Source organism: Prinia subflava, chromosome 13, assembly GCF_021018805.1.
Source record: "Prinia subflava isolate CZ2003 ecotype Zambia chromosome 13, Cam_Psub_1.2, whole genome shotgun sequence".
NCBI classification, from domain to species: Eukaryota; Metazoa; Chordata; class Aves; order Passeriformes; family Cisticolidae; genus Prinia; species Prinia subflava.
Genome location: NC_086259.1, coordinates 18,999,766 through 19,020,844, shown reverse-complemented (window position 1 = coordinate 19,020,844; position 21,079 = coordinate 18,999,766). Strand labels below are relative to the sequence as shown.

The window sequence follows — 21,079 nt, the reverse complement described above, 5'->3', positions numbered from 1 at the left end:
CAATTTATGAGACAATAATAAACAAAGAGAGGCAGCCCAGGCTGCGGCCCTCCTCCAGAAAAAAGCTAGTCAGGAGAAGGCAAAAAACTAGGGAAAAATCCCTCTCTTTTGAGGATCGTCCTCATGACTACGCATATTTTATTTAAAACAAGTAATTTCAGCTGGTTCATGTCACAAAAGCTTTCTGTTAATTTCCAGGCGCTTGTAAGTCTGTGGGTCCTTGAAGAGGTTTCTTTTTTTGTCGATAAGGAAGGCCATAAATTCTTCACTAGAAAATTTAAAGTCTCTGCAACCGTTATCTCTGTGCAAAGAATTCTTGATTATTTGATCTCTTTCTTGAGTTAAAAAGAATATCACACACACATAGCTTCAGTTTTGATTACTAAAGCTTAATGTTAATTACAAAACTACATTCACTATATTATTCAAATGTTAATACAGTATAACTTTTCTACCTAGCATATCACATATAGTAAATATCTGCGTAGAGTCACACAATATGCATTTTTCACAAACCCTGACACTTTCCACTATCCCAGGCTGCTCCAAGCCCTGCCTCAGGCACTTCCAGGGATGTGGCATCCCAAATATTAAAGGGAAAAAGGGTTTATATATGAAAGGTAACACTCTGAATTAATTCAGTGATCCTCAGCCACGTTTGTCCCCAGCTGTCACGCTGATCCCTGCCCCCTCCAAACACCTGGAAGCTCTCGGTGCTTTTTCCATCCTGGTTTTTGGCTGGTCCTGGGCTCCAAACCTTGAACTTGTGTCCAGTTCTGGGCCCCCCACAAGAAAAACATTGAGGGGCTGGAGAGTGTCCAGGAAAGGGAATGGAGCTGGGAAGGGGCTGGAGAATCCTGAGGGAGCTGGGAAGGGGCTGGAGAATCCTGAGGGAGCTGGGAAAGAGATGGAGAATTCTGAGGGAGCTGGGAATGGGCTGGAGAATCCTGAGGGAGCTGGGAAGGGGCTCAGCCTGGAGAAAAGGAGGCTCAGGGGGACCTTGTGGCTCTGCACAGCTCCTGACAGGAGGGGACAGCCGGGGGGGCTCTGGGGACAGGGACAGGGACAGGAGCAGAGGGAACGGCCTCAGGCTGGGCCAGGGGAGGCTCAGGGTGGGCAGAGCAGGAATTTCCCCATGGAAAGGGAGCTCAGGGATGGGAACTGCCCAGGGAGGTTTGGAGTGCCCATCCCTGGAGGTGTCCCAGGAGCTCCTGGAGGTGACACTCAGAGCTCAGGGTGGGGACAAGGTGATGCTCGGTCACAGCTCGGATCCGTGACCTCGGAGCTCTTTTCCGCCCTCAGACATGCCGGGATTTTGGGGAGCGGGGCTGAACCTCCAGCGGGGTCCGCCCGCATCCCGTCAGCCCCCGCGGGGGCCGCTCCGGCCCGCCCCGCTCGCTGCCCGCGCTCCCGGCCTGCCCCGCGCTTCCGCCCGGCCGCCTTCCGGTCCCGCCCGCCGTAGAGGACGGTCGCCAGGTCGTGGGGCCGGGACGGGCCGGGGGGAGCCCGGGAACGGGTTGGGAACGGGCTGGGAGGGAGAACCGAGCCCCCCCGCCATCCCTATCCGCGCACGGGCTGGCGGGGCAGCGCGGGTTGGGGGGGTTGCGGGGAGGGGTGTGAGGGGGGAGGGCTGCGACCCCTCCCGCGGGTTTCAGCCTGTTCCTGCGGGGTTCTGTCGCCGCTGTCGCGACATGTCGGGCGGGACTGAGGTGACAGTCAGGGAGGGCAAGGTCAGGGGCAGACAGCGGGTCCTGGCGGGAGCTTGAGCGGCTTGAGGCTGAGATGGGGTCACCCGAGGAACTGGAATCCTGTGTGGGTAGGAATCCCTTCCCTGATATCCTGCCTTTCCCTGGGGTCCTGCCTTTCCCTGGGGTCCTGCCTTTCCCTGGGGTCCTGCCTTTCCCTGGGGTCCTGCCTTTCCCTGGGGTCCTGCCCTTCCCTGGGGTCCTGCTTTTCCCTGGGATGTGCCGGGGCTGCTCCTTCCCAAGGGGTCGCTGCAGTGGCTGTGGGATGTGCCTGGAATCCGCCCAGAAATGGTTTATTTTGGAATTACAGCATCCCAGAAGGGTGATTTAAATAAGGAATGTCCTTTGCTTCGAGTGCAGGCAGCTCGGGGTAAAAACCAGGAGAGAAAGGCTCATCCAAGTCAGTTTAGTGGGAGAAGAGCCCACAGAATATCCTGGTCAGCATGGAGAGATGTGCTGCCCCTTGGAGCAGGGAATCTTTAGGCTATATTATTTTTTTTTTAATGTAAACTCGTGGCAAATGTTCTTATTTCACCTTGGGCTGACTGCTGCTGCCTGTCCCTGCAGGATGTTGGCTTCCAGAGTGTTCAGCCTGGTCGGGAGGAGATCCCTCTCCACCTCCCTGTGCCTCAGGGCACATGGACACGGTGGGTGAACAGAACAGGGCCTGGAGGGGAGGAGCACAAAAAGCTGCTCTGGGTGGGCTGGAGGGGAGGGTTGCGATGGAGGGAGCTTGGCAGGAATCACAACCATGGGATCATTCAGGTGGGAGAGGAGCACCAACATCACCAAGTCCCAGCTGTGCCCCATCCCCACCCTGTCCCCACCCAAAGCCCTCAGTGTCACCTCCAGGAGTTCCTGGGACACCTCCAGGGATGGGCACTCCAAACCTCCCTGGGCAGTTCCCATCCCTGAGCTCCCTTTCCATGGGGAAATTCTTGCTCTGCCCACCCTGAGCCTCCCCTGGCCCAGCCTGAGGCCGTTCCCTCTCCTCCTGTCCCTGTCCCTGTTCCCAGAGCCCCCCCGGCTGTCCCCTCCTGTCAGGAGCTGTGCAAAGCCACAAGGTCCCTCTGAGCCTCCTTTTCTCCAGGCTGAGCCCCTTTCCAGCTCTCCCTGGATCCCTGGAAGTGTCCAAGGCCAGGCTTGCAGTCCTGGGATAGTGGGACGTGTCCCTGCCTGTGGGAATTGGGATGAGCTTTAAGGTCCGTCCCAACCCATCCCAGCCCATCCTGTAATCCCATTTTTACCCTGTTGGAAGAGGATTCATTCTCCACCGCTGGGTGCAGAACCATTGGGTTTTGTGCTGTGAGCAGTCACAGCTGTTTGTGCGGGCCCCTGACCGCTGTCCCCGTGTCCCCTGTCCCCTCAGGCGTGGTCAAGGCTGAGGATTACACCCTGCCAGCCTACGTGGACCGGCGGGACGTGCCCCTGCCCGAGGTGGCCTTCGTCAGGGACCTCTCTGCGCAGCAGCGCGCGCTCAAGGAGAAGGAGAAGGCGTCATGGAGCGCCCTGTCCGTGGAGGAGAAGGTGGAATGTGAGTCTGGGGGGGCTCTGGGGGCCTCCCAGGCAGCAACAGCACCGTTGGCATCTGCAGGGGTGTGGAATGGGAAGGGAGCTTGAAGATCATCTCATTCCACCATCCCAGGGTGCTCCAAGCCCTGTCCAGCCTGGCCTTGGGCACTGCCAGGGATCCAGAGGCAGCCACAGCTGCTCTGGGCACCTGTGCCACCCCCCCAGGGAGGAATTCCTTCCCAATATCCCATCTAAACCCACTCAGCTCAAAGCCGTTCCCCTTGTCCTGTCACTCCAGGCCTTTGTCAAAAGTCTTTGGACAGCTTTTTGTTCCAGGCCATGCTTGGAACAGCTTTTAATCCCTGTTTTTCCCAGTGGCTGTGAACGGAGCTGATCCATGAAGGAATTTACTCACCATGGAGCTCCTTGTGTGCTCCATGATTTTTATTCCCAAGATCTTTGCTGCTGTTACAGAATATGAAATGCCCCTGCTGTGGCTTCTGTTCCATATCCGAGATCACATTCAGACATTCCTTCCTCTTCCAGAAACCAAACAATAATAATTAGATTTATTCCTTGTTTCCAGAAACCAAACAATAATAATTAGATTTATTTCTTGTTTCCAGAAACCAAATAATAATAATTAGATTTACTTCTTGTTTCCAGAAACCAAACAGAATTAGATTTATTTCTCGATTCCCACCTGCTTTCAGACAAGCCAGGAAAAATTCTCTTCAATACAGCAACGTGCCAGTGTTAGTCCAGCTGAGTGAAGGGAGCCCCAAACACAAACGTGGATTTGAATGTTAATAACCCCTGACCTTGGCATGAACCAAACTCCAGCTCATGAAAGCTCCCTGTGGGCGTTTGGACTTGCAAATAAATCTGCCTGATCTTTTCTAACTGCTCTCCTGGTATGAAGGGAAAACGTGGTCTGGGAAAGGTTTAAAACTTCTTGAGGAATTGCTCCAAATTTTCTGTTCCTTTGGATTTTAAATTCCTTTGGATTTAAAGGAATTGGCAGTTAAATTGGAATTTGAAGTGGCAGCCGAGAAGACTTTTGAGCTTGAAACATTCCTGTTGGAATTATTTGTGCTAGGAAGCTTTGGGGTCAATAACCACACTGGGAATTGGAGGGGAGGAAGGAGAACTCCCAGTTTTCCTTCTTTCAGCTCTGTACTGTAATTTGTGCCCAACTTTAGGATAATCTGTAAAACAGAGACTAAAATTGATGTGGGGGTGAAAAAACTGATTTGCTTTGGTGCGGGCCAAACTGAATTTAACATCCATCCCCTTTTGGGCAGCCTCAGGCTTCATTCACCTCCCCCTGCAGAATTCCTGGTCACCTGCAAATCCCAGGAAAAGTTAAAAAAGAGGATTTGATACTTTTTTCCCCAGTGTATCGCATGAAGTTCAACGAGACCTACGCAGAGATGAACAAAGGGACAAGCGAGTGGAAAACCCTCCTGGGGGGAATTTTGTTCTTCCTCGGTGTCACTGGAATCATCATCATCTGGCAGAAGCACTTCAGTAAGTTACTCTTCCACAGAGAGCAGGGTCAGGAGATGCCTGGTGGGAATTCTGTGGGGTCAGGATGGTTTGTGGGACAGCCAGAACAGGGAGTTCCCAGCAGGAGCTGTCTGTTAGTCCCTGAAAATTCATCCTGGAGCTGTAACTTGTGGGGATGTAGCAGGAATATTCAGGGAGCTGACTCACAGAAAGGGAGTGGAGCTTTAGGACAGGAAGTGGCAGGGAATGAGTGGTGAGATTGCTGATCCCAGAGCTTCCCCTCTTTTGCTGCCTTGCTAGTGAACATTTGGGTTTCTGCCACGTTTGGCTGCTTTCCCAGCTGAGGATCTGAGCTCCAGGGAGCCTCCAGCTGCCGGGAGGCAGAGCAGCAGTTAAAGGAGCTGCTCCTGCCTCGAGGCTCCCAAAAAAAAAAGGAAAGCAGGAAGCTGTTATCTTGGTGGTGAAGGAAACCACCGGAGAATCCATGTGGGAATGTGGGCTGAGCTGGATGCTTGGATGTGGAGATTTGAACAGATCCCAGACTCACAGGCTGCCTTGGGTTGGGAGGGATGTTGGAGATGATCCCATTTCACCTCCATCCATGGACAGGGACACTTCCCACTATCCCAGGTTGCTCCAAGCCCTGTCCAACCTGGCCTTGCACCCTTCCAGGGATGGGGCAACTGCTTCTCTGCTCCAATGGGATGCCTCCAGGGGGAAAAAACCCCCTTTTATTAGTAAAATTAGCCCCAAATTCCCAACTTGCTCACATAATTCCATCATTCCCTTCCACCCGCAGTGTACGGCCCCATCCCGCACACCTTCTCTGAGGAGTGGGTGTCTGCTCAGACCAAGAGGATGTTGGACATGAGGGTTAACCCCGTGGAGGGCATCTCAGCCCAGTGGGATTATGACAAGAACGAGTGGAAGAAATAAAACAACTCAGTGGAACCTGCTCTGCTTGAACACGAAATGATTCCATCACCCGTGCGTGACCTCGTTGCTTGTTGTACTGGAACACCCTCTCCACCTCCAGAAATGCTAATAAATGTCTGGTTAACTTGAGAGGTGCCTGTTGCTGGTCTCTGGGTGGGTTTGTTGGGGTGGAATATTACGTTCCTGAGCAAGATTTGCTTCCTGGCTTAATGTTTTCAGGGCTAAGAAAGCGGCTGCCAAATTTCTCCCTTCAGCTGAGCTGGTGTCTCCTGGACTCTGCAGGTTTTTATTTCAGCTCTTAATCTGTGTTTTCCCATTGTCTCTGTGAGCAGAGCTGATCCATGAAGGAATTGTCTTAATTATGATGGAGCTCCTTGTGTGCCCACATGTGGACATCCATGGTTTTTATTCCTAAGATCTTTGATCTTTCTAATCCCTGCCTCTCTGAAGACTAAACCAGCCTTGGACTTAAGTTTGCTCTTTTCCTGATGGGACAGGAAAAAACCATCAGGAAACTTGATGTGGTTTAGGGGCTGTGGTGGGGTCTCAGCCACTTGCTGGCCCCTCTTCCCCTTCCACTCAGAAATTTGGGAAGGTTTTTAAGGTGAAGTAATCTGGTGGGAATTAAGCAATGAGCTCCCCTTCCTACACCTGAAAAATCCCTTCAGTGATTTATCTCTGGGATGCTGAGGAGGATGAGGGTGACAATCCCAGGCTGGTGATGGCTGGAATTCTGCTTTTCCCTGCTTTTTGCACGGCTCCTGCCTCTGGTGGCGCCAGCCTGGGTGAGGGACGTGGAGCATCCAGGGGTTTGTGCCTGGAAAATGAATGTTTGGGAGCAAATGCTGGAGCTCCAGTGCTGCTGGGATAAGGGAGTTCCATCCCAGAGAGGCCAGGAGGGAAACCTGAGCCTTGCCGTGATCCCAGATCTTCATTCCATCCTCCCCTTCCCAGCCACTCTGGGCTCCCTTTCCCTGCAGAGCGGCAGCGGGACCCGCCGGCGCAGCCTGCAGGTGAGCTGGGTGTGCCAGGGCTCTGCTCGCTCCCCTCCTGCCGTGTTTCCCTTCTCCTGCTCTCCGAGGGGCTCAGATCTCGCCGTCCTCCCCGGGAATTTCGGGTGTTTATTTGCAGGTAGCCCTGGAGACTGAGAAACCACCCGAATCCTGATCCCAGGGACAGAAAATCCATGGGGACTGGAATGAGCAAGGTATGGGGACAGCGGGATGGTGGCCAGCACTTCTGCAGCCCATGGATGCACTTCCCAGCTCCCTCTCTGCACCTTCCCCTTTCCCACACCCCTCTGGAATTCCAAGCACTTCAAGAGAATTAAGAAAACAAACGGATTTAAATCCAAGGTTCATACCCGAGGTGAAGAGCTCAGTGCCTGCAGGTGTCACAAAAGTGACAGCTGGCCTTAAATGCTCATCCCGGGGGTGGTAAAAGCTTGGCATTTTCATCCTCAGGGATAACAGGGGGCCCTGCAGGGAAATTCCCCCTCTCCACCTTCGGGGTGTGCCCCAGCAATGGGGGAAGCGTGGTTTCAGTGCTGCTTTTCCCTCCAGGGCTGCAGGAGGGGATCAATTTCTGTTGGTGTCCTTAAATAACCGCTTGGAATGTGAGTCCTCCAGTTTAAAATTAGACTCTGGGACAACAGCAGAGGGATTAGATCAGGGCAAACTCCGTCTGCATGGCTCTGATGTGGTTTAACACCGGGGATTCACCCACTGTGAACCCAGCCTGACAGGCAAAGTGGCTTTTACAGCCCCCCAGTGCCACCAAACCCTTCTGGGGAGCCCAGGCTGTTGTTGCCGAGGGCTGGATTGATGCAGACGCTTTTGTAGGATCCAGTTTTGGGCTCCACAAGATGCAGGGCTCTGCATTCCCCTTCACATTTTGTGCTGTGCTGAATCTGGGTGTTTGCACCCAGGAATGGGCTGGGGCTCAGCTGTGTGTGACCCAGTGCTGCTGAAAACCCCAAAACTCCTCCAGCCAGGGCTCTTCTGCCACATGGGCACCAGCAAGTGCAGCTGATAATCAGCTCTTTCTGTGCCTCTGGAAATGCTCTGGCAGGTCCTTACACCCCCTAAACACCTTGACCTGTCCCTTTTCTCCTTCATAACCCTGCAGCAGCGAGTTGGAGACCGAATTTGCAGCTTTGACATCTCTTAACTGCAATAAATATAAATCCTGCTATAAATAGTGTCCATCCATCCACCCCCAGCTGGCAGATGCAACCTTTGGAACTCCAGAGGATCACATCCAAACCCCTCCCATTTCTGTGCTGAGCTTTTCTGAGCTCTGTTCTCCTGAGGTGTTTGGGCTCAGCCTTTCCTGGTTGTTTAGGAAGATGATCCATGGATTTGGGTGCTTGGTTTGGCATGGCCTGGGCAGTTTGGTGCCAGGTGTCCTGGTTCTGCTGGAACCAGGCCTGGAGCTTGTTCCCACCACATCAGATGTACCTTGCTCCCAGTGCCATCTGAATTCTCCCTCCTTTTTGTCACCTCCCAGATTGTCACCGGCCTCTACCTCGGGAATATTAATGGTGAGTGTTTTTCCCTGCCCCTCCATGGTGCTGTAAGATCCTTGGGCAGCTGGCAGGGCTGGAGGATCCCTCTCCTTGGCAGCTCCTTGTGTCCCCAGCTGGGAATCTCAGCCTCTTCCAGAGCTGCCCCAAATCCCCATCCCAGTTTCCAGTGATTCCAGCCTAGCCTGGGAAAGGGATGTCCACTGGGAGCTGTGGCCACCAGCCCTGCTGGAACACCAGCAAAATCCTGGCATATCTGCAAACCTGCTCAGCAGCAGGGACAGAACAGCCTCTCCTGAATTATCAGGGGGATTTCTGATCCTGGGGATGGCTTCAGGAACCTGCTGAGCACCCCGTGCAGCCCAGGGGGATTTTGCACGGCAGGAGGTGTCCAGGGGGATGAGAGGCAGAGGAAGGGCTGGAATGGGGGTCAGGGGCGGGGGGTGATGGGTGTGGGTGCCCGTGGGTGCCAGCAGGGCAGGAAATTCCCACATGGCTCCCATTTCCAGACTCCGAGGACCACGAGAACCTGCTGAGGAAGGGGGTGACTCACATCCTGTCCGTGCACAACCACGCCAAGCCCGTGCTGGAGGTGCGTGCCTGGGCGGGGGGCTAGGGACCACGCAGGGCAGCAGGGGCTGGGAGGGGACACCCAGGGGCTTCTGCTGGCCTGGGCAGAAGCAGTGCTGGATTTACACCGATTTACACCGATTTGTACCGATTTACATCGATTTACACCGATTGACAGCAGGCAATGCTGCCCAAAGGAGCTCAGTGATGGATTTGGGGAGGGCGCCGCGGGGTGTTTGGGGCATCCCTCGGGGGTTTTTGGGGGGCAGGCGGGACCCGCAGCGCTGCGGGGCCGGGCCCGGCCGGTGCCCGGTGCTGCCGGGGGGTCCCCACGAGAGGGCGGCGGCGCCCCGCGAATGGAGCCCCGGCGGGAGGGGACGCGGCCGGACCCGCTCCCGGAGCGGGCACTGCCCGCTCGCCGTCCCCGCTCCTCCGGCTTCGCTGATCCCCGGAGCGCTGCGGTATCCCCGGGGGGGAAACTGAGGCAGGAGGGAGCCGCCCCTGGGGTGATGCCGAAGGTGTCGCTCCTGCACAAATCCTGCCCGGGTGGTTCCGTGCGCCAGGAGCAGCTGCAGGTTCGGGATGGGCGCGGAGTGAGCGGCACGGCCGTGGGGTGCGGGATACCTGATGGGGGGCGGGGACACCTTCCACCATCCCAGGGTGCCCCAAGCCCCAATGTCCAGCCTGGCTTTGGGCATTCCAGGGATCCAGGGGCAGCCGCAGCTTCTCTAGGAAAACTCTGCCAGGGCTTCCCCACACTCACAGCCAAGAATTCCTGCCCAGTCTCCCACCCAGCCCTGCCCTCTGGCAGTGGAAGCCATTCCCTGTGTCCTGTCCCTCCATCCCCTGTCCCCAGTTCCTCTCCAGCTCTCCTGGAGCCCCTTTAGGCCCTGGAAGGGCTCTGAGCTCTCCCTGGAGCCTTCTCCTCTCCAGGTGAGCACCCCCAGCCTGTGGGATTCTCTTTTGTCCTCTCAGCCCGATTTTTCAGAGCAGTGACAAACATCCCCACGAGCAGATGGGCAACAGGAGCCACGGAATCCCTGATCAGCTGTTCCTGGGCTCTCACAAGTGAGGTCCCTGTTCCCAGGGCACGCCAGGTCCCGCATCCTCCCGGAGCTCACCGCTCTGTGTGTGCACAGGAGGATTTTTTTACAACAGGGAGCAAAGCACACAGAGCGCTTACAACAGGGAGCAAAGCGCATGGAGCTCTTACAACAGAGAGAAAACTGCACTGAGCGCTTACAACAGGGAGCAAAGCGCACAGAACATTTACAACAGGGAGCAGAGCCGCGCCGAGGGGAAGCGGAGGGGAGCGGGGGTTGAGCAATGCGGCAATCACGGCCCCGGCCGCCACCGCAAACCCCGGCAGCGCTCCCACGCCGGGGGGACACCCGCGACACCCGCGGGGTCCTCCGGGGCCGGGACACCCGCGGGTCCTCCGGGGCTGGGGTGGGTCAGGGTCTGTCGGATGGAACAGGGAAATGTGACAAATGTGATTGCTTGGCAAAAGAATCTGAGAATGTGAAACCTGTAAGGGAAATAGAAACGAAGGCAAAGTTTTGGTGTGTAGGATGCCAAGACAGGCAGAGACTGAACAACTGGAAAGACAATGGCTGAGTGGGCTGAAGAGAAGATCCCTGTGGATTGAACAATGTCCTTAGCAAATTAAGGGATGCTTCTGCAAGCTGAAGAGTCCAAGGGTCAGGGGGACCCTGCCAGTTTGGCAGAGAAGAAAAAAAATGGGTCTAAAAAGTACCTTTTAGGGTTTAAAATGTTACACAGTGTGGTAATGTAGGACTTCTAATAGGCTGCATGTAGATTCTATAGGATTTGTGTCTTTTACTGGCTGGATGTTGTAAATTGGCATATTCAGCACAGAAAAAGGTAAAATGTATTGTAACCAGAACTTAGGGGTCTCTCGAGCTCAGGTTTTCAGCTGTGACTGGCAGCTTTAAGCTGGCTCTTCTCACCCACCACCCAAGATTGCTGTGATTTCATCTCTGCAATAAACAGCAGTTTGATTAAGAGCCTCCAGGGAGTCCCAAGTCTCTTGTCCAGGCTCTCACAGAGGTCGTTTTGGCTTCTCCACGGTGGATTTGATGGCGTGGTGGCTCTTCCCAGCATGGGGAGGGGTTGGGATGGCACCAGGCACGGAGCTGTGGATGAGGCGATGCGTGGAAAGCTTCTCCATGCTCATCCTTCCAGAATTATCCCTGTGCTCATCCTGCTTTGCCCCTTCCTCCCTTAAATAATCCAATTTTTCCAGCCTCCTGGGCTGGAGGGTGGTCCAAGGTTGGGCTGCCTGAGTTGGGAGGGTCCCGATGGAGATGGGGCAACCCCTGGTGCTCTGGCTGCACGATTTCCCCCTACAATTCTGCTAAGAAAGGATTAAAAAAACCCCAACCCCCAGATAAAAAGGATCTAAATTTAGCTCCAAACAGGGAGGATCGAGGAAGCGATGTTTTAAGGAGAGGAAAGTAATCTGACCTAGGCCAGCAGGCAGCAGATGATTTATGGGGTATTAAAAGGACGAGGAGGAAATAACTCATTGATGAGAGTGGCTTTGTCTTCCTGGTGGAGTCTGGGGCTCCCTGTCTCTGTTTTGGGGGGCTCCTGAATATTTGGGTTGTCCCCACAGCCTGGCCTGTCCTGTGGGATTGAGAGGAAATCGCCTGGGGTGGGATGGATGCAAACCCCAACGTCATTTTCAGATTTCTTCTCCCCTCAAGATCAACTGAGAAACGAGAAAAAAAGGAGAAATATGGAGGATTTTGTGATTGTTGGAGGTATTTCATGACTATTTTATTTTATATTACAGGACATGACCTATCTGTGTATCTCGGCCTCCGATTCATCCAGTCAAAACCTGTAAGTGATTTCCCATCCTTTTTCCTGTTGGCAGCTGTTGGTCAATAAAAGCTCAGGTTCTGCAGAATGAAGTTTAGTCCATTCATGCTGTGAAATTTCACATAATCCCTGAGCTTCCCAGAAGCTGGGAAGAAAGTTCATTTTTTGTGTGGTAAATAACATTTTAGGGCTTAAAATCCACTTTTAATGTGAGTTTGTGGTCAGGAAATGTAATTTTTCATCAAGTTTTGGAATTATTCCACTAGGCAGGATGGAAAATTGGAGTGTTAGAAAGATGATTTGTGTCAGTCAAGGCATTTTACTAAAAAGACAAATTTATTACAATACCAATTTTTTCACCATATTTGGCACAGATGCTCTCAAGTCTTGGGATGCAGTTTTGGAGATGAAGCTGCTGAGAGGAGCTGGGAGGAATTCCCAGGATTTTGTGGGATGCTGCTGCTTTGGGTGAGGGGCACCCACAAATCCCCCATTTGCACCAGCAAATTGCCAAATCCACGGGATTTTCCTCTCCAATCAAACCCTAAAAAGCATCAAATCCCAATTTCCAAGGCCCTGCCTGAGGAGGTGCTGGTTTTTCCAGCATCCTTGGGAGCAGCCATGCCCAGGGGTGGAATTCTGCTTGCTCATGCTCCCGCTGAGCGGAAAGAGAAGCTTTACAAGAAAACCCTGCCTCAGCAAGAACTGGGATTTTTGGTTGCTATTTTTTCCCCCCTTCGCTCATTTCTTTGCATTTGTGGCGTGTCTACGAAAGGGGAAAAAAAAGAAAAAAAAAAAGGGGGAAAAAAAAAAAGATAAGGCTGCCTGCAGGAAGGAAGAATTATTCAAGAAACTATTTTCTGCTTGTCAGTTTATGCCTTGGATTTCACAATCCTGGTGAACTTTGTGTCCTGCTTGTGACTCGGGAGCTCAGCACGGCAATTCCACTCCCTGATCCCACGCCTTGAGGCTGTAAAAGCACAGGCAGAGCTTTCCCTCTGGAAAAAAACACCCGTGGAGTGGGTGAGGATGGATGGGGGAGCCAAATTCCTTTGGGATGGGTTGGACAGGGATGCAGACTGGAGGCACAGGCATTGTGTCCTTGCAAGAACATTCCTGCTGGTGCTGCCGAGGGGCTGGAGGGATCTGGAGAGTTTGGAGCTGTGTGGGCAGCACCTGCAGGCCCCGGGGGATGTTGTCTGCTCTGTGAAGATCAGCAGGACAAGCAGGGAAATCCCCTGGGACAAGCTTTAGGCAGGGAAATCCCTCCCGAAGGGGGATGCTCCGTTTGCTGGAGGATCCTTGGACTGACATCTCCTTCCAGGAATGAGAGGCTCTGTATTTTTAGCCTGATCACGATGGTAGAGACTCCCCCATCTCTCCTCCTGTTCCTGGGAAGCAGCACCCCCTGCAATTCCTGAATAAATTCATATTCATAAATTTGTTTGGCTCCTTCAAGGGTGCTGAGCCCAGCGCTCCCAGGGCAGGGTGAAGAGCGCCCTTTTCCAAGGGCAGGCAGGCAGGGAGGAGATTCTGGAGAGTTCCCAGCGGGAAAGCAGCTCCTTTGGCAAGGGACACAGAGGGAATAACCGCGGGAGGTCACGCTTTGGCTTCTGAGAAATCAGGAAGGCTGCGTGGGCTCACGCCCACCCCGTCACGCGGAGCAGAGGAAGTCCGGCGCCGGAGCAGGGACCCTCTTCTCCTCCTGGAAAATCCAGCGCTGGGTGCCCAGGGAGGCCACCAGCAGCACAAGTGACCAGACTCAGGTTTTCTGCCCCAAAACCGCCCCAGGGCTCGGCGTGGCTGAGGGGGAGGCTGGAGATGGGCAGGTTTTGTTGGAAGGAGAGGAATGTCTGGTGCAGTGGCGCAACAGCTCCTGGAATCCCATCCAGGGATGAGCTGGAGGGATTTGTCTCACTGGAGCCTGCCCTGGACACTCAGCATCCACTCAGCAGTCATGGAATTGGTTATCCTGTGCTCCAGGTCTCCGTCAGGCTCCCACCTGCCCCGTTCTGCTGTGAAGTGCTCTGGGGTGGGGGAGAATGCTCCCTGCTTTTCCAGCAGCTCCTGCTTGTATTTTTGGGAATGCAGGCAGCAATCCTGTGCTGTGCACACCTCTCTGTGCCTGCCCGTGGAGGGGAAAATGTCTCCTCCCTTTCCCTCCCTCCCCAGGAGGGGGGCAGGTGCTTTTGGCACTGTTGGAGAGTTACAGGTGAGGGAGGATAACTGGGAGGGTTTGTGTCCCTCCAGGTGACGCCTGTCCCTGCCAGCTGTGCCCCTGGGGCTGAGCTGCCTCCTCTGATGGCATCGCCCTCACTCCTCCATCCCTCAGGGAGCAGGGAGTGCCCTGGGATGTCTCCCAGGGTATTTCCTTCGCCTGGCAGAGGGAGGATCTCTGCTCCCACCCCAAGCTGGTGGCCCCAGGGCGCTGGAGAACCCTCGGCTGCTGTTTGCAGGTGCCCTGCAGGGACGGACAGCCCTGCCCTCCTCACCTGCTGCCTCTCTCCCTGCAGGCTGCAGCATTTTAAGGAGAGCATCCAGTTCATCCACGAGTGCCGGCTCGCCGGGGGAGGCTGCCTGGTGCACTGGTGAGAGCTGCCGTGACCCCCTCCCACCCCATCCATCCTCTGGGAGCTGGGGACGGGCTCCCAAAAAGCGTCCCTGGTGTCGAACACCCCTGGGGAGGGGCAGGGAGGAGAGGAGGGGGTACAGAACAGCACAGAGGGCAGTGGGATGCTCTTGGATCCACAGCGATGGGTGGCCCTTGCCCTGACCACCTGAGCATCCAAGAGGTGGGACAGGCTTGAGGAGGGGACAGGGAGGGTGACAGCAGCACTGAGAGCGTGCGAGAGCTCCGTACCCCCTCCCGACCCCCTCCTGCCCGACCCCAGCGAGGGAACCCTCACCCAAGGGATCCCCCCGTGACCGGCCCCGGGGCCGGCCCAGCCTGGCCGGGGTGTCCCGCAGCACCACCCTGCTGGTGGCATACCTGATGACAGTGACAGAGCTGGGCTGGGAGAGCTGCCTGGCCGCCACCAGGGCCGTGCGCCCCTACGCCAGCCCCAACCCCGGCTTCCAGCAGCAGCTGCGGGACTACGAGAGGACGCTGCTCCAGGAGGTAAAGGCACCTTCGGGTGCGTCTCGGAGCAGGCAAAGCTCCTTTGCATGCAGCTCCCTGCACAGCCGGCTCTTTGCCCCAGCTGGGTGTTGGGAATGTCTTTTATCACCTGGAGATTTGGGGGGTTGTGTGCAAAAATGAGAAAATAAAAAAAAATGAGTGCCTCGATATTGTGTGAGTGCACTTTAAAAAGCTCTTGAAAAGCCTAAACTTGAAAAGCCTAAACTTGAAAACTCCAAACTTGTTTTCTGGAGGAGCAGTTTGTCCCTTGGGAACCTTCGGGAGGAGCTGGGCCGATTCCCGGGAATGCAGCACGGAGAGGGGGGGTGGAGAGGGAGGAAGGCTCTTATGAGGAGTTTCGGGATGTCCGGGCACGCTCGGATCTGCCAGGGCTCGCTCTGCCAGCCAGTCCCCCGCTCTCAGGGGCAGGCGACAGGCAGGATCAAGTCTGGGTGGAGAAATCTCCCGTTTCCTCCCCAAAACGAGGTGGAGCAGCAGGGTTTGGGAGAGCAGAGGCTCGGGCTGGATCGGTTCCCATCCCGTGCAGGGGAGGGAGGATGGAGCAGAGCCGAGCTGGATTCCAGCAGCTGGGAGAGCACTCAGTGCAGAGATCAGAGCTGCACTTTTGACCTGGAAAGCCTTCGAAAGCAGAGGGAAAGGCCTTGAAAGGCAAAGACCTTAACAAGCAAAGGGAAAGGCTTTTAAAAGCACAGCTCCCACCTGGCTCTCCGGCTGCCTCCGGCCTCCCGGTGCGGACTCTGCTCCTTCACCCATCCCTGGAGTCCCAAACTTCCCGCGGGACACGGACACCTCTGCAAGGAAAGGATGGACAAGGGATGTCACAGCTCATGTCACCCTGGAGGTGACACCCAGTGCCATCCCCCACCCACTGCAGCCATCGTGCCCTGTGGTCCCTCGGGCTGTCCCCAGCCCTCGGAGGGGATTCCTGTCCTGGCAGGAGTGAGCAGGGACAGCTCCTGACGCTGGCCCAAAAGCCAGCCCCCAGTTCCCTTCCCCGGCTGCTGTCACACGAGGGCGGTGGCTCTGCCCCGCTGTCACCAGCTGGCAGAAACGCCCGTGGAGGAGGGTGGAAAATGCTCCACGGGATTACAAAACACCCGAGGTTCTGGAGATTCCCTGCGGGGCTTCCCCTGGCTGGGCCGGCTGTCCCCAGCCCTTCCCACGGCCCAGCACAGACCCTCAGCTGGGGGTTGTTGTGCCCTCCCTCCACCCCAGTTATTCCTCCTGCTCCCAAAATCCGGACTGGGCTCACTGGACACCACATTTTCCTCCCTTTCCCTTCCAAGCTGCTTTTCCATCACCTCACAGTTCTGCAACCCTTTCCCTGAAACACCCAAGGCACAGCCAAGGGTGGAGGCGCTTGGATGTGTTTTCCTGCCCTGTGGGATTTAGCAACAGCTGCCTTTTCCTTGAAATTCCACGTTTCCTGTGATGTCAGCCCTGGGCAGGGAATGGTCCTCGTGGGTGGAAAGCTCAGGGGGAAAAGCCTCAATCCTTAAAACCTGTGAGGAGCAGGTTGGACCTTCTGGGGACGTCCCGGGGCTGTGGTGCCTCAGTTTCCCTCATCTCCGGGAGCTCAGATGGGAGGGAGGAATGGGGAAGATGCTCCAGCCTCGCTGCTGGAGCGTGCAGCTGCGGTTTCAAGCTGGCAAATGGGGCTGCTCTGGGCTGGAGGGGTAAAGAGGGAAGGAAGGCACCAAGAGCAGCAGCAGGAGGATGGGTAAGGTTAGAAAAGGAAGTCAGTGGGCACAGATGGGCACTCTGGTGACAGAGTGGAGCTGGCACACCATGGCCAGGCTGCCTTTTCCCCCCTGCTGCCATCCCACATGGGCTGGGTGCTCCTGGCCTGGGAGAGAAGAGGAGGAGGGCAGTGGGTTGGTGGTCAGCACTGGAGGAAATGGGCTGGAACCACTTCTTCCTCTGGCTTTAAGAGGAAATGCCTGGCAGCTCGCCCCATCTCCCTGCTGCTCCTTCCCTCCTCCCTGGATGGAGGGAGCCATCTCCCAGCCTGGGTGGTGGGTGCTGGGCCTTGGTGGGTGCCAGGCAGCTCTTCCCATGGAGCTGCCTCCCTCTGGATGGTTTGCATAGGAGGGATGTTGCCCCCATGAGATCCTGGCACTGATCTCACCCCAAACCCTTTCCTAAACCCTGTGGCTCTCACTTCCCAGGGGTTGTTTTCTAGCAAGGAACACAGGTCTGGCTCGGACCTCCCTGCGCAGGGATCTCCCTGCTTGCAGGTGGCAGGTGTGTAACAGCCCTGGCGAGTCCTGCTGTCCCAGGGAGGGGATTTGGGAAATCCAGACATTCCCAGTGGAAATCCCCCCTGCCTGAGCTGGTTTTCCCTGGCTGCAGGAGAGGGGGATACCACCAGGGTCACTCTAAAGCTTTTTTTTTCCCTTGTGGCTCACCCAGTGCTGGCAGGACAGCTCTGAGCTGCCAATCCTGCTGTCCTGCACCCCAAACTTTTTCTGGGATCTCAGTGGCTCCTGCCCATTCAGGAGGCCAAATCCACCTCACCCCGAGGGTGCCAAGGCTGGGCAGCCCATGGGAGCTGCTTCCCTCTCCCTCTGGATCCCCTGGCTGCATCCCATCCCTGTCCCTGTCCCTGTCCCTGTCCCACCCCATCCCAGGGCTCCAGTGCTCCCTCTCTGCACCTCCATCCTTTCCTTGGGGTGTTTGCTGTTGCTGGGTGTGTTCCACCCCTCATCCCAGGGATTCCTTGCTGGAGCAGCTCCTCAGGGAGCTGGCAGAGCCCCGGCTGTTCCCTGGGCAGCTGGGATGGTGAATCCTGGCAGAGCTGCCCCTTCCTGCCCACGCTGCTCCCTGCTGCACTTTGGGACTGGCTGTTTCCTCATCCCAGCAGTAACGGGAACAGTTTCCCTGGATCATCCCTTGCTTCCAGGCCTCAGCCTGCTGCCAGCTGGCCCCTGGCCACCAGGATGCTCCTGCCTCTGGAATAACGGGGATCAGTGGGGTGAGAGGTTCCCCACAACGTCCCGGTGGTGAGCGAGGTGCTCTGATGAGCAAACCCGCCCCACCTTGCAAGGACCAACTCGGCCGTGCTGCCTGTGGGGAAAGGAAAGCTTTGGGAAGCATTCCTTACGGGAATTCAGGCACAGAGGAACAGCAGCAGCTTCTTGGCAAGGAGAAATAAATAAAGCTGCTGTCCCAGCTGCAGCCAGTGTGGGAAGCTGAAGGTGCTGCCAGCTCTGTGCCGGGCTGGGGATGTGGGGAGTGCTGGGATGGGGGGATCCAGTGCGTCTGTGGCGTGCTGGGTGTGAGCTCCTGTGGGATTGGGACCTTCCTGCATGCTGGATGTGCATGGGGATCTCCAGCCTCGCTGGGGATGCAGCAGGAATTGCTTTGCTCGCTGCTTTCTGCTGGAGCTGTCGCAGCCCTGCTCTCTCTCTCTCTGGGGTCTCTCAGCTTTCCAGCTCACCCTGACCACCTCTTGTGGCTCTTTCCTGGCAGTACCGCGCCTGGATCCGCCGGGAATACGGCAGGAACCCCTTCCAGGACCAGGAGGAGCTGCAGCGCCTGCTGGGCCAGCAGCAGGGGGGCAGCAGGGACTGCTCCTGGCGCTCCCCAGCTCCCACCTTCCCTTCTCCCTGCCACGCAGGCGGCAGCAGGTGGATGGACAGATAAGCACCCGGCTGCTCCCGGGCTGGCCTTGGCCCTGGGGCTTGGAAAACTCCATTTTCCCCTTGCCAAGCACCTCCAGGGCTTCATGTCCACCAGCAGCAGGGTTGGAGCAGGGGGACGGGACTCACAGACCCCCCTCCATCAGCTGCCAGCTCCAGTGAATGGTGGCAGCGTCCTGCTCTGTCCCATTCCCCCATCCCCAGTGGGTCACAGCCCCTTTGCCACCCTCAGGGCAGCCGCCAGCCCCGTCCCTCTCTCCTCACGGTGACATCTGGGCTGGCAGGGCACAGGAGAGGTGATGCAGACCAAGGTGGGATGAGATGGAGAGAGGGCACCTCGCCCCTGCTTCCCTGAGGAAGGAGGGATGGATCCCGGGATGTGGGGGAGCTGCTGAGCCTCGGCTGCCCCCCGTGGGGTGGGGAGAGGGGCTGAGGTGTTTTGGGGTGCCCCTCACTGTGCTTGGGGTTTTCCAGTCCTCGGCAGGTGAATATCTGGCATTTTCCTTATCCCAGCCCCAGGGAGGGGGGAAATGCAGCAGTGCCAGAGGTCCCACTGCCTCCATCCCTGGAGCCACGGTGGGTTTGGCTTTTCCCTGAGCCCCATCTGAATTGTCCCTGCTTGCCTAAGAAGCCAAAAGCTTGGTTGGATTCACTCAACCCATGGACCAATTTAACTCTGTCCCTCTCCAAAAGCCCTTTGAATACCTAAAACCTGTGACCACGTCCAGTTTTTCATCCCAAACTCAGACTGTGCTTTTCCAGAGCTTTCTTTGGCAGGAATTCCCCCCCATCTGCCTTACAGGGTCCCATCCTGTGGATTCAGCCCTTCATCCCTCCTGTGCCATCTCAGCCTCTTACCATAAATACCCTGTTTGCCCACTCAAAAATGTCTGTTCTGCAATTCCTTCTAAGAAAAAAGGGATTCAAAACATTTCCAGGAATTCTCTTGATGAAGATTTCTGGGTACTCATGGTGTGACAGCACCAGGAGTGACTGGCCCAGCTCCTAATAAAGAAGAGAGTGATTAAAATCATGAGGGTGCCTGGACTTGATTTGTGGTGTTCCTGGTGGGAATACAGAGAGGGATGGACTGAAGTGACCGCCCTGCTTCCCATTTTCTGGATGAGAACCACCAGCAAAATGAAAAGTTTTAAATATTCTGTGTTTAGCCATGATGTATAGAATTCCAGGGGGAAGAAACTGGGGTTTTTTCCTATTTTTTAGACGGAGAAAAGGATGTTTTGTCATTCCACATGGAAGTAATGGGAAAGCAATAATTGAGATCGAGGCTGTTGATAGAGTGGGCTGAAGGGAGGCTGAACAAACGGGATCAATATCGGATTTAAAGCCTCAGTTTTCATTTTAGGAAGCAGAAAAATGGAACCTGCATGCAGGACGAGAAAAGAGAAGAAAGTGGGAGTTAATAGGAAGTCATTGGAGATGGGTGATAAGCAGAGATTAGATTTGCAGGAGGGCTGATAAGCTCCACAGCCCGGGTGCTGCCCTGCCCCTCCCGGCCACCCCCGGCTTCAAACACTCCCCAGGGAACCACAGCACCAAAGCAAAACCTGGGAAAATCCCCAAAATTTGGGGAACCAGGGAAGGCTGGAGCAGCAGCACCCTCCATGCCTGACACCACAGCCACAACCGTGCCAAAAAAAATCTCCTCCTGACCCAAATTTCCCTGGATTTGAGGGGTATTCCAGGTGAGTATTTCTGTTTTTCCACGCTGGCCTCCATCAGTGGGACCTGAGGTGGCTTTAGGAATTCTGGGAGCTGGGAGGCAAACCCTGCACAGGTAAAACGGGGCTGGTTTCCACTTTTTGGATGTTGCCAAGAGCACCTCATGCTGTCCCACATCAGCCTTCCCCAAAGCCTGGTGCCTCTGGCACGGGGAAATTGTTCCAAACACATTCCTGGCCCTGCTGGCTGCTCATCTTCCCTTGCCAGAGCAGACAGGGCTGGGGGGCATCTCCAAAACCCCATTTTAACTGGTTTAATTTTTTATCCTCCTCACCCCAGGGAATTTGGATTTACCTTTCCATGAAACTGCAGAGCCAAAATGAAGCTGGGAATGATGAAATCACCTCACTGCATTGCAATGAATCTCCAGGCCTTTGGTCTCCAGAGGGGATGGAGAGTTTGGTTGTGTGCAGACCCTCTAAAACATCACAAGATTTTCAGAATTTTAACAAAATAAAGAGTTTTTTGACAGAAGAGTCTCTGTCTAGCAGGGGGAGGTGGTGATGCGAAGCCCCTGCAAAGCTTAAAATTGTATTTTTGGTGAAAAAAGAAAATTAATCCTCCTGACTGTGTCTGATTGCAGAAGATGTTTTTGGCTCACCCCAAATCTCCTGTGGGGGGATCCAATGAGGATCAGTGGGGTGTTCAAAAACAAGGAGCACTGCAGCCATTCTTTATTAGGAATGACAGGAAAGGTTGTGCACCTCAGAGCGTTATTTTTATTAAACCATCTGTGCAGCTCCATGCATTTCCCATTTCTCTGTATTACCCACGTGGGAGTAATTGTGGTTTTCTTCCAAGAAATGTGTGTGTAATCTGGTAATCCCAAAAAAAACCCCTCTGAAGTCAGGCTGCAGATGGTCCTTCATGCTCTGGTGGGTTTGGCCAGTCTGGGGCACAGTCAGGACACCAA

General features: G+C 55.3%; 2 protein-coding genes across 2 annotated transcripts; both read left to right on the top strand.

The window, feature by feature from the left end:
* The first annotated feature begins 1,398 nt into the window (after positions 1 to 1,398).
* Positions 1,399 to 5,831, top strand: LOC134557688 (cytochrome c oxidase subunit 4 isoform 1, mitochondrial). The gene is made up of 5 exons (XM_063410885.1): positions 1,399 to 1,476; positions 2,313 to 2,392; positions 3,115 to 3,279; positions 4,656 to 4,787; positions 5,566 to 5,831. Exons 2-5 carry the CDS (start codon positions 2,314 to 2,316, stop codon positions 5,700 to 5,702), a joined length of 513 nt encoding a protein of 170 aa, XP_063266955.1. The 5' UTR covers positions 1,399 to 1,476; position 2,313; the 3' UTR covers positions 5,703 to 5,831.
* Positions 5,832 to 6,900: 1,069 nt separating this feature from the next.
* Positions 6,901 to 20,663, top strand: LOC134557817 (dual specificity protein phosphatase 22-A-like). The gene is made up of 7 exons (XM_063411084.1): positions 6,901 to 6,909; positions 8,046 to 8,244; positions 8,736 to 8,818; positions 11,615 to 11,664; positions 14,157 to 14,231; positions 14,590 to 14,761; positions 18,254 to 20,663. The coding sequence occupies exons 1-7, from the start codon at positions 6,901 to 6,903 to the stop codon at positions 18,425 to 18,427; spliced, it is 762 nt and encodes a 253-aa protein (XP_063267154.1). The 3' UTR covers positions 18,428 to 20,663.
* Positions 20,664 to 21,079: the final 416 nt, after the last annotated feature.